The sequence below is a fragment of the Arvicola amphibius genome, chromosome 18 (genome assembly GCF_903992535.2).
Source record: "Arvicola amphibius chromosome 18, mArvAmp1.2, whole genome shotgun sequence".
In the NCBI taxonomy this organism is placed as follows: domain Eukaryota; kingdom Metazoa; phylum Chordata; class Mammalia; order Rodentia; family Cricetidae; genus Arvicola; species Arvicola amphibius.
This window is the reverse complement of record NC_052064.1, coordinates 2,479,557-2,492,482: the sequence shown is the minus strand read 5'-3', so window position 1 is coordinate 2,492,482 and position 12,926 is coordinate 2,479,557. Positions and strand designations below refer to the sequence as shown.

The following is a 12,926-nucleotide window of genomic DNA, read 5'->3' as shown; positions in this document are numbered from 1 at the left end:
TTAGGTAAGGAGTCAGTTGCATCACAAAGAACAGAAAATTCTTTTTAGTCAATAATGATGAAAACCATCCATTTGCCTGCAAAATTCATGATGTCTTTTTTTTAAATGCTGAGTAATACTCAATTGTGTAAACGCACCACACTTTATCTATTCTTTGGTTGAGGAGAGCATCTAAGTCGTTTCCAGGTTCTGGCTATTACGAATGATGCTGTTACGAACATAGCTGAGCAAATGTCCCTGTGGTATGTGTGAATCCTTTGGGTATATGACCAAGAGTGGTATTGCTGGGTCTTGAGGTAGATCAATTTCCAATTTTATGAGAAACTGCCATACTTATTTCCAAAGCAGCTGTTTGCACTCCCACCAGCAATGGAGAAATATTCCCCTTGCTCCACATCCTCTCCAACATAGGCTGTCATCAGTGTTTTTGATCTTAACGATTCTGACAGGTGAAAGATCTCATGTTGATTTAATTTGCATTTCCCTGATGTCTAGGGATATTGATCAGATCTTTAAGTATATCTTGGCCATTTGAGATTCTTCTGCTGAGAATTCTCTGTTTAAATCTGTACTCCATTTTTAATTGGGTTATTTGGCATTTTGATGTCTAGCTTCTTGAGTTCTTTATATATTTTGACGTCATGAAGTTTTCAGGCATGAGTGTCTGAGTGTGACTGGGATGGCTGTAATAACATTCTGTGTTTACCTATTAAAGAATGTTTACACCTGAACATTAAAAAAATTTTTTCAGGCAAGTAGATTGAACTAGAAACAGTATGTACTCTCTCATAAATGGATATTAGATGCAGACCTAAGGATAACTAGGTTATAATCCTCAGCCCCAGAGAAGCTAGGTAACAAGGAGGACCCTAATAGAGGTGTATGGATCATCCTGGAAAGGGGAAGTAGACTAGATCTCCTGGGTAAACTGGGGGTAAGGTAGTAGAGGGGAGGGGATGGGGGATGGGAACATGAGGGATCAGGATGGTTGAGTTGGGGGAGGAACAGAGACAGAGAATAATGAAAGAGATCCTGATAGAGGAGGGCATTATGAGGTTAAGAAGAAATCTGGTGCCAAGGAAACTCCCAGGAACTCACAAGAATGACCTTAGCTAAGACTCCTAGCAATAGTGGAGAGGGTGCTGGAACTGCCCTTCTCCTGTAATCAGATTAGTGACCACCCTAATTGTCATCATAGAAACTTCATCCAGTAACTGATGGAAGCAAAGGCAGAGATTCACAGCCAAGCACTGGGGCTGAGCTCTGGGATTCCAGTTGAAAAGAAGAAAGAGGGATTATATGAGCATGGAGGGATGGGGGGAGGAAGGAGGGTCAAGATCTTGACCAGGAAACCCAGAGGCAGCTGACCTGAGCTCATGGGAGCTCTTGGACTCTAGACTGACAGCTAAGGATCCTGCATGGAACTGATCGAGACCCTCTGCATGTGGGTGACAGTTGGTCTGTTTGTGGAACTCCGGAGCAGTGGAACTCTGGAACAGTGGAACTCCGGAGCAGTGGAACTGAAACTATCACTGGCACATGAACTGGCTTCTTGTAACCTATTCCCTATGGTGGGATGCCTTGTTCAGCCTTGATAGAGGGGGAAGGTGCTTGGTCCTGCCTCAACTTGATAGGCCAAGCTTTTTGACCCCCAAGAAATGCCCTACCCTATCTGAAGGGAGACAGAGGAGTGGACGGGAGGGGGTAGAAGGAAGTTTGGCAGAAGGAGCAGGAGAAGTGTAGGGAGGAGAAAATGTGGCTGGTATATAAAAGAAATTTTAAAAATTAAAAAAAACAGAAGTAAGGAAGTCACAAGGAGGGGGGAAGAGAAAGGAACTGAGACTTAAGTGCTGAGAATGACAGACATATTACTCATCAACAGGTAGATAGAGAAAAGAGAATGATAAGCGTAAAACCTTCATCAGATAAACTCATATTTAGACAGCAGACTCCAACAGTGTGACTAATATGAAATATGTCTAATGACTCACATGCTAATATAGAATTTTTTTAAAATCAATTAAAATTGTATTTATTTTAATTTTTACGAACATTTATATATTTTTATTTGTTTATTTAAGTTTTGGGGATTTTTGCCAGCAAGTATATCTGTGAACCCCTTACATGCTTAAAGTCAGAGGAGAACATCAAATTCCCTGGAACTGTTGTAGATGTTTGTGAACCATGTGGGTGCTGGGAATCAAGCCCAGGTCCTCTGAAAGATCAGCCAATGTTTTAACCACTAGGCTGTTCCTCTAATCCCTCACTATATCCTTACATTCTCTCATTCGAGAAATAGCTACAAAAAAGAAAGAATTTGATGAAAAATTCATTTTCTAAATATTTTACTTATCTGGACTGAACCCAATACTTTAAAACATGAGTTAAATATAGCTGCTTTATGCATAAGAAGAATATGTCATAATGCTGAGAAAGTACTCAAGTACTTATGAATCTTATATATTTTCTTCAAGAAATGTTGCTGTTATAAAATTAACTGAGTTATCTTTTACATTAGAGAAAATGGTGTCTTAGAGTCTGAAAACAGTGAAATTCTGTGTTTAAACTTTATTTAGGTAAATGTGCATCATACAATAACTGAAGACCTTAATTATGAATCTAGTGTCTATTAAGTACTGATCAATTTTACTATATGCAGAACAAGAGGCATGGTGGGAATAGTCCTATCAAGGCCTGTAGTAAGAAAGGTCCAGCTTGTCTCTTCAAAAATATCCAGTCTTCTTTTTTTGTTTGTTTTTTTGTTTTTCGAGACAGGGTTTCCCTATAGTTTCTAGAGCCTGTCCTGGAACTAGCTCTTGTAGACCAGGCTGGCCTCGAACTCGAGATCCGCCTGCCTCTGCCTCCCGAGTGCTGGGATTAAAGGCGTGAGCCACCACCGCCCGGCTCCAGTCTTATTTAAATTAAAATTCCTTGTAAATCCATTATAACAAGCTCTTGGTCCCCTCAGTATTGTAGCAAACTCTTATTCCTTCAGTATTGTAGCAAGCTGTGTTACAGAGTTCTACTGAGGTTGCAGGAAGATAGGCAATTTGGGGGCAGGATGGGGCTAGTAGTTTGCAGGGTCCATTGGATGGAGTTGGGTAATGGGGAAGTCTACCTGCAGGGAAGTCTCCTGCTGGCTGGCTAGAATTGCCAAGGGAGTTGGAGGAGGGGCCCGGTGTTTTGTCCCAATGTGGAGGTCCTAGAGAGTGGGATACCCCGCTGTATGGCTGTTCACTCACTACTTAAGTCAGCCTTCAACATTCTAATCTTCCTAGTTCCTACAGAACAGTTAACCAAGTATTGTACATTCAATGACTTTTTCACATGAAGTTCCAAAGTCCTTCCACATTCTACCCCAAACAACGTGGTCAGGTCTGTCACAGCAATATCCCATGATCCTGGTACCAACTTGTCTTAGTTTAAGGTTTCTATTGCTATGATGAAACACCGTGACCAAAAACTGGGGAGAAAAGGGTTTATTTAGCTAACACTTCTACATTGCTGTTCATCACCGAAGGAAGTCAGGACAGGTACTGAAACATAGCAGAAACCTGGAGGTACTAGCTGATACAGATGTTGTGGAGAGGTGCTGCTTACTGACTTGGTTCTCACAGCTTACTCAGCCTACTTTCTTATAGAACCCAGGACTACTAACCCAGGGATGGCATCACCCATAATAGGTTGGGCTTTCCCCCTATTTCAGATTTTATGAAGGCATTTTTCTCAGTTGAGGTTCTCTCCTTTCAGATAACTCTACTTTGTATCACGTTGATATAAAACTATTCAGCACAGCATCTAAATATAAATCCCTATAATTACCAAAATTTAAAAAGACCCATAGCCCTCTTGGTTAGGGATTCAGTCTTATTTTCCCACAGTAGACTTTCTTCTTGCTGACAAAAAGAAGAAAAGAAGACAGAAACTGGGGCATGGCTTAAACCAAACCGAGAACTCTTAAGTTGAATGCCACTGTTTACTTCAGTGATAGTCATTAATAAGTTACTCTAAGTAGATTTGTCAGTAGTGATGGCATAGATATATCTCCCCACTCTTCAGCAGCCTGGAGAGTTCTCTTAGACATTTAGGGCCCTCAATTCAGGACAAACTGGAATGGGTAGGTTTGATAGTGAAAAGAATGGTAGGACTATCACATATAATAAGTCAGAGTGAGAGATTTTGTTAAAGATATACTCATGTAAGTGTACATCAGAAGAGAGAGGCCAGAGAGGAGCAGAGAAAGCAGGAGACATGCTGAGAAGAGCAGCAGGAAGTCAGACTTACTCAGTGCAGGCAGTGACTCCTCACAGGGGACTAAGCAAGTGAGCATCTTAGTACTAGCCACAGAAACCGTTGGGGTGGCTCACAAGTTATACTTCAAAAGGTTGCTCAGAAATGTTTGTCTTTCCTTATTTCATTGTTTTGATAAATAAGGTTACAGATGTAATTATCTGATACACTAAAGCCAGGATCCACTGTTGTCTCACGAGGGGTATGGTGCACATCCTTCCCCTGTAAATTCCCCGTAAACTGGGCTTCTGTTTAGAGTTCTTGCAACTGCAGATTTGTAGTTGGGAAAGGAGAAAGTCAACAAGAGATTATTAGCTGTGCTGGAATTCTTTCTCCTTTATAAGCAAAGCAATTGAGATGGATTAGAGGTAAGGAGCTCTTTTTCTTTAGCATCCACCAAACTACCCCAAGGTTGTGTGCATCAACAGGGAATCTCGGGGTTCAAACTTTTACGTTCTTAGTTTTGTTGATAAATTCATTTAGAGTCACTCTCAGGTATAGCACCTGGCATACCTAGCCTTTAGCCCGGACAGAACCAAAGACAATTTAAATAAAGCGTGAGATTCTGAACTCACTGGAAGGTTATAAAAATTAGACTAACTAGAGGCTACAGACATCATCGTCCTCTTCTGTAACATGCAAATGGGTCTAGAAATCTCTGGGGCAAGAAAACACACCTTAGCAAAGCTGTGTGGTGTTTTCAGAAACAGCATAGGCTTAAAAATGAAGTCTATCAGAGCAATCTTCTCTTGACTATTGTCAGTCCCACTCTGAGTGTGAGCTGTCCTTCCGTAGTTGCTTTAGCTATTCTGTACTCTTCCTCTACTGAGGGAACCTCACTGAACCTTGTAAGAAATTTTGCCTATTTTCTACATTAAGCATAGTGTCTCTCATCTGAATTATTTCCACAGCAATCACAATGACAGGGAAGCCCTGGATACACCAGAGTGAGATTCGAGTAACATTAGCAGTCTTTTGTTGAGTGAAAACTTTATTAATTCACCACATTTATCTCATGTTTCTTCTAAAATATAACATAACGCTGTCATCATAAATTATAAATAGAAGAACCATCTCTGCTTCTTGCTTTGAAATGCCATCGTTGAGCCTTTGACTTTTGACCTGTGGAGCTACAGTGATGTCACTGAGTTTTGACTTTTAACCTGTGGGGTCTCACTGACATCATTGGATCTTGAATTTTGACCTGCTGAGCTGATCTTAGGATGAAACTCCAGTCTCACTTGGCAAGGATAAGATGTGGATTTTTAAATACGTATTTCTATTTACATATTCTAAATGTGCCTATCAGGACTTTTGGACAGAAGACATTAAAAAACAAATTGTGCTTTTTAGTCCCCCACATTCCAATTTGTTTTTAAAGTTTAAAAAATTGCATTTAAACCAGGCTTGGTGAGATACATCATTATCTCCAGAACACAAGATCAACAGGTGGACAGATCTCTTAGTTCTGGGTCAGCTCAGCTATATGGCGAGTTTGAGGCCAGGTAGAGTAGAGTAAGACCTAACTCAATAGCAATCAAATAAAAGACACACATTTGCACATGTGTCTGTGTACACTTATGTGTTGTGCCAAGTCAGTGGGAAACCCAAAAGACCACCAGGGAGACCGACTCACCAAAATGCAATAGCAAGGTTTATTGTGTGAACAATATAAGCTTGTAGGGACCTCTTCAAAGCAAGTGGCACAGCAGAGGTAAGAGGAGGTACCCTACCCTTCTAGAGGGCATTATTTAAAGCCAAAAACCGGAAAAGTTATATTAGCAGGGTGTGGGGACAGGTTCAATCCTGATTGTCTCGTGTCTAGGGGCTTTTCAGAAATTTTATTTTCAAAGCTCACCTGTAGCTTGTCAAGCTTTCTGATCTACTGACTTTCAGGTGGGGACATTCTGCGGTTATCTGTACTTTCCAGTTGGCTACCCTGTTAGTTTTGCCCCTAGCCATTTCCAAGGACTGGAATGTTTTACGAGAAATAAATTACACAAGACACAAGATGGAGGCAGAGGACAAAATGGAGGAACTTTGGTTTTTCTTTATGTATATGGACATATAAGGCACTGCACTTATGTGGAGTTCAGAGGACAGCTGGACAGAGTCATGTGTGTGCATGTACTAATGTGTATGGGCACATGCAACACTGCATTTGTGTGTAATTCAGAGAACAGCTCGAAAGAGTCATGTGTGCATATTACTAATGTATGTGGGCACATGTAACATGGCATTTGTATTGAGGTCAGAGGACAGCTGCAAAGAGTTAGTCCTCTTCTTTCATTTTATGAATTTTAGGATCAAACTCAGGTTGGCTGCCTGGGCAGCAAGTGTTTTTATTTGATGAGCCACCTCACTGGACCAGAGGTACCCTAGGCTGCCCTCAGATTCCTGCTTTTACCTCTTCGGAATGGTCTAATCACACACAACACCATGGAGAACATGAACCGTTCTTCAATCTTCAGTCGGTAGCTTTTGGCAATGAGGTTAGTCTTTGATTTAATGCCCAGTCAGCATGAGCTTCAGTAGATTCGATAGAAACAGAGGCCTGCACCTTCTCTGTTCATGCAGAAAGGGAAACCTATTTGCTTTCCTCTCAGAAAAAGGAAGAAAAATCTTTGTTTCCTAGGCAAGCACAGAAAATATGCTCTCTCATACTCTAATCTTTTGGAATGTAAATACATTTTCCAAAGACTTGATGCTATCTAGCACCTAAGACAAAAGATGAGTCCAGGGTCTTAGGTCTTACTCCTCCTTGGAATGTCAATCTGTGTGTCCAAAAGCAGGTCAACCCCTTAGGAGCCGGCTTATCTTCCATGCAGTTGGGAATTATCTTGCTGAGTCTTGCTCTTAGCTGAGGATCAGAAGTTCAGTAAGATTTATTTATGAAACTCCATCTCTACAGCTACATATTTTTTTTTCTTTCCAAAAGAAGTTTTTGAAGGTTTTCCAGGACAGAAGTGATATTAAGCAAGATTGGAGAATCCATAGGTATATGCTCATATAGACACTAAAATGTGAGCTATAGTGACTAGTTTGTATATTTGGAAAAGGACAGAAAAGAATCCAAGAAGAGATTCTAAGCCAGAGTTTTCATGAGAAAGAGTTCAGTGTAGTCGTAGAAACCCTAATGACGAACTTCGGTCAGGATGGAGAATCGAAACATATATGTTTGATGCCACGATAAATCGAAGTCTGAAACACACAGGTCAACAATCAGATTACATGAGATGATATGTGCAAGAACTCAGAGGGAGGAAACAAAGCTGAAAATGAAGCCAGAACTGTAATATCTTAACCTGAAACCAAAAGTCATTGCCAAGACAAACACCCCAGAGAGATACTAAATGGAATGTATTCAAATATAAAGTCATCGCTTTTTCTTCGTGAGCCAAGCAATGTGTATCTGATTAAAAATTTAAGCAAGTGGGGCAGCCAATGAATAAACAAAAATAGTTCCTTCCACTGGGTGCTGTATGACTTTATGGTCACACCTGGTCCTTACAAAGTAGTGAATTTTTGATTCATGCTTGGATTTGTGTGAGCCTCTGGTCAGTTATTTTCTTGTTTTGCCTTGAATTCTTTGCTCATGCTCACATGCTACAGGAAATTGCTCTGATAGCTTTACTTACACCATGATCTTCAAAGACAAGATTAAGTCAAACATTAAGAGTAACTGCTTCTAGGTGTCTATCATGAATCTCTGTATTCAGGTCTTGCTGTTATTATAGCCTTGAGAACAGTGCTTTTCACCCTCACTTAGATGGATAGTATATTAATACTTAGGCTTTTGAGGTCAACAGTTATTGGTTTTGTGCTTTGCCTGATAAATCAATACATGCTTCTTGCTACAAAAACTAAGTCTGTGGTTTAGAAAATAATTTATAATTAAGTATAACAGTCCTTGCAATACTCTGACTACCACACACTGGAAGTTAATCCTTAATTGTGTTTATTAAGTCAAATTAAGCACTTTGCAAAATGAATAATATTATGTACTATGTATAAAAGCTATTGTAAAAAAAACTCAAGCACCCATATAGTTCTAAAATCATAGTACTAAAGTGGTATAATGAAAATGTCTAAAGTTTAAATTAACAAATATACACACAGTCTTAAAATTTATGTTTCTCATAGACTTGTAATAAAGGATACCATGACTTTGTATCATCTCCTTGTGCCAATGAACAAGATGAGCTAACAAGTTATACTTTGAACTTTTACTTTTATCATAAATCACACAGGTAAATATTTTTACTGTGGCATAATTTAGAGTATAGAGTTTAGAATACTAACCATTCACTGGATTAGTTTTTTAAAACAATTTTTAAGATATTTCATCAGAGTCGCTAGGAACTGCGGACCTGAGAGCTTCCCGCAGAGGTCCGTCGGAGGGAGTGGAGTGGGTCGGGCGGGGCCGAGCCAGGCCGTGGACTGTGTGGGGGCCAAGCCGGGCAGACAGCAGGATGGGCTGCACCGTGAGCGCCAAGGACAAGGCGGCAGCCGAGCGCTCTAAGATGATCGACAAGAACCAGCGGGAGGACGGCGAGAAGGCAGGGCGAGAGGTGAAGTTGCTTCTGTTGGGTGCTGGGGAGTCAGGGAAGAGCACCATCGTCAAGCAGATGAAGATCATCCATGAAGACGACTATTCAGAGGAAGAATGTCGGCAGTATCGTGCGGTTGTCTACAGCAACACCATCCAGTCTATCATGGCCATTGTCAAAGCCATGGGCAACCTGCAGATTGACTTTGCTGACCCTCAGCGAGCGGATGATGCCAGGGAGCTGTTTGCACTGTCCTGTGCTGCTGAGGAGCAAGGTATGCTTCCTGAAGATCTGTCCGGCGTCATCCGGAGGCTCTGGGCTGACCATGGTATGCAATCCTGCTTTGGTAGCTCACGGGAATACCAGCTCAATGATTCAGCCGTTTATTACCTGAACGACCTGGAGCACATTGCACAGAGTGACTACATCCCTACGCAACAGGCCTCCCTGTTTGAAGCCCACCCGTGTCTGAGGGGCCGGGAGTGGCCATGGTACACCTTTCTTGGGCATCTGTTCTGGTTTCCTGACCATTGTCTTGTTCTGGGGTGAGGGGAGCGCATGCGGAATTTTCCGAGGCCTGTGTCTGGAGGGGTACCCACTTCTGCTTAGACCCCTGCCTTTGTCCAACACCAGCCCTGACCCAAGTCCAAATGTTTACAGGGAGCCTCCTGCCTACCCAACCCTTTGCCGCTCGGAGACCCCAAAGGAAAAAGCATAAGAAGCAAGAGAAACCACCAATCCTGGAGACGCAGTCCAACTGCTCATTCTCATAGCTTTCAAAAAAAGAAAGAAAGAAAGAAAAAAAAAAAGAAAAAGGAAAGGGGAAAAAAAGGAAAACTGCAAACCTAGAAGACTTTTTAGACACCTCTCCTCCCCAACTCCCTTCCCAGTGATTCCCTGCCTTGAATGTGTCTGCGTGTTTACACCCATCCGTCTTCGGGCGGCCCCCTGCCCTGCCCTGCCCTCCACGGAACTGGATTCCAAGGGCTGTTCCAGACAACTGCCAATGTCCCTGAGGGCCCTGCCCTGAAGCCCTGGGCCCAGGTTCCATTAACCTAAATGTAGCTCCATAGTACTAATCTAGGAACCACCGCTGCCTGCTGAGGGGCCAGGCCCCTCATGCCCTTGCCCCAGACCAGGGTCCTTCAGCTTTGAACACTTCCTTGCTGTTTTCACATGTTTTATGGAATTGTTCACATGATTTGAAATAATAAAATGTAGAAACAAAAAAAGATATTTTCATCATCTACATCCTCAACTCCTCCTCCCAACTTCCCAAATCCTATTTCCTGTTACTGTCTTCTTTCCTATTCTTATTTTAAAATTACATTTATATATTTATTTATGCATATATGTGTGTATACATGCATGTGTATGATGATACACACACGGAGTCAGGTGTGCATACATGTGTACAATGGAACACATGTGAATTCAGGAGATTTGCTTATGTGTGTATGTGGACCCATGTGTACAATGGCATACATGTTAGAATCAGCTGTGCATGCACATGTATGATGGCACACTCGCGGAGCCATGTGTGTGTGTGCATGCATGTGTATGATGGCACACACATGGAGTTAGGAGGCAATCCAAAGGGAATGGTTCTCTGCATCCCTCACAGGGGTCCCAGTTTCTGAATTTATCTTGTCAAGGTTGAAGACAAGAGCTTCTGATCCATTTTCTACCCTAATCTCCCAATATTGAAGTTAAAAGAATGATTCTTTTTAACCGAGTATTTCAATACTTACTTTGTAGGCTTATCCTGAAGTTGTGAGCATATTTCTGCAGTTAAGATTCCACTAAAAAGTAGTACAGAGGATCACACGTGGCACTCTGAGCACATAGTCTGAGATTTAGCTACTGAAAGATACACCTTCACCCTACTACAACATATTTTCACTTTAATATTGCAGTTATTTCAGCTGAAGGAATATAATGGATATAACCCAAGATGAACAAATTACAAGACAAAAAAATATAAAATGCACAAAAATTCAAGGCAGACATGACAGCTCCAAGAAATATCAGTTTCACAGTGACACCTTCCATTGAAAGTGAATTGTATAAAATTCTAAGCAAAGAGTTAAAAGAAATAATTATAAGGAGCATGAAGCCCAAAACTCAGGAGTAGGGAACACAGACCAGAAGCTGTGCAAGTGGCAGAGCAGTAGGGAATGCAGCAGTGGGGGAGGGAACTGTGCATGAGCTTAGGAAATTTCCAAGTTGCGGCGTGTACTTAGCTCCATTGTGGCAGGGATTTTCCAAAAATTCACTTAGTAGGTGAAAGCAAGCCAAGCAGATGGGGGTGGAATATCTTCTGGGCTGTGGACCATTTAGGCCTTGAGACTGGTCCACCAGGTAGGAGTGGAGTTTGGATCCACATGGGCGCCAGATGAAGACAGACACTAAAAAGAAATTCCACAGCTGTGTTGAATTGAGTATAATCAATGGTTATTTATTTAGGGGTAGATTCACAGATCACAGTCCTCTGCTTGAACAGGGAACAGCAATCAATTCAGACAGCTGGAAAAGAGAGACCATCTGCTTTACATCAGCATATATAGTATAAGAGGCCATGCCCTAGTGGGCAGGTAACTTAAAGGTTGCTGGCTGTGGGAATTCCTACAGCACAGTAACACCAAGAGAGAAAGTTCAGAAATCCCAAAGAAGAGGGGACCATCCATATTCAGGAAGGATTTAGAGCATTAATGGTGCAGAACAAAAGACACTTCCTGTGCCACAGTAGAGGTACAACACTAAGCATGTAGCACAAATGCACAACATTTGAAACTGCAAGAGAGAACCACCAAGTCACATGCAAAAGCAAGCCCATTATTGATATAGAAAGTCCCTCAGTATATGTCTTGCTTTTATTGATTAATGAATAAAGAATCTGCATTGCCCTGTGATAAAGCATAGTAGTGTTAGGTGGGAAAACTAAACTGAATGCTGGGAGAAAGAAGGCAGAGTTGGAGAGACACCATGGAGAAAGATGCAAGCTGCTAGCCCAAACCTTGCCAGTAGGCCATGAGCCTCATGGTAAATTATAAAATAATATAAATGGATTAATTTAATATATAAGAGCCTAGTAGGAATATGCTAGGGTCATTGGCGAAGCAGTGTTTCAAATAGAATAGTTTCTGTGCAATTATTTTGGGAGTCTGAGCAGCTGGGAAACAAACAAGCAGCCTCCTAAAACACATTAGAATCATAGCAGATTTCTCAAGAGAAACCTTAAAACCTTGGAATTTATGTATTGCAGGTTCTGAAAGACAGAAACTGCCAACACAAATGGCTATATCCAGTAAGAAAAACACCTGGCATCATTGAAGGGAGGAGAAAACCTTTCCATGATAAACAAAAACTGAAGGAATCAATGAGCACTCAGGAAGAGAAAAATAAACACATCCAAGAGCCATGGGGAAGAATGCATTATAGACTGACATAATTTAACCAGAAAATGAATGAGAAAGCACCAAAGACTGTAAAATTAACAATGAAAATTAGTACACACATTTAAATAGCAACTTTAAACACAAACAGCCATGACTCTTGAGTTAAAAGACAGATTTTAAAATTGAACAGGTTGTAAAAACGGGGTCTTTCTATTTGTTGCCCCTAAGAAACATACCTCCTCATCAAAGTCAGCCTTATGGATAAAGGCTAGACATGCCATTCTAAGGAAAAGAAACCTCTAAAAAGGCAAGCAGGTATTTCCATTCTCGTGATTGGTAGGAAATCGGGCTTTAAACCAAAGTGAGTCAGAATATATAGAGAAGTTAACTGCACAGTGAGTGAAGAACCCATGAGGAGGCAGACCATTCAAAATAACTATGCAATAAATGCTAGTGTATTCTGTAGTAGGAGGTCACTTGTGTGTTCCCAGCTGTCCAGACTCCAGAGATAACCACACAGAGATGATATTATTTAAGTCAATGCTTGGCCCATTAACTCTAGCTTATTATTGACTAACTCTTACATATTAATCAAACCCATTTCTATTAATCTGTGTATCCCCACGTGGCTGTGGCTTACCATGTCTGTTTCCAGTGGCAACTACATGGCATGTTTATACTCCGCCAT

The 12,926-nt window shown here is 41.3% G+C and overlaps 1 protein-coding gene across 1 annotated transcript; it reads left to right on the top strand.

Annotated features, from left to right (window-relative positions):
* Positions 1 to 8,762: 8,762 nt before the first annotated feature.
* On the top strand, positions 8,763 to 9,389 carry LOC119804038 (guanine nucleotide-binding protein G(i) subunit alpha-2-like). Its single transcript, XM_038315581.1, has one exon. It carries the CDS (start codon positions 8,763 to 8,765, stop codon positions 9,387 to 9,389), a length of 627 nt encoding a protein of 208 aa, XP_038171509.1.
* The last annotated feature ends 3,537 nt before the right edge of the window (positions 9,390 to 12,926 follow it).

Coding starts and splice junctions, on each gene's coding strand:
- LOC119804038 (XM_038315581.1), top strand. CDS start 8,763: ATGGGCTGCACCGTGAGCGCCAAGGACAAGGCGGCAGCCGAGCGCTCT.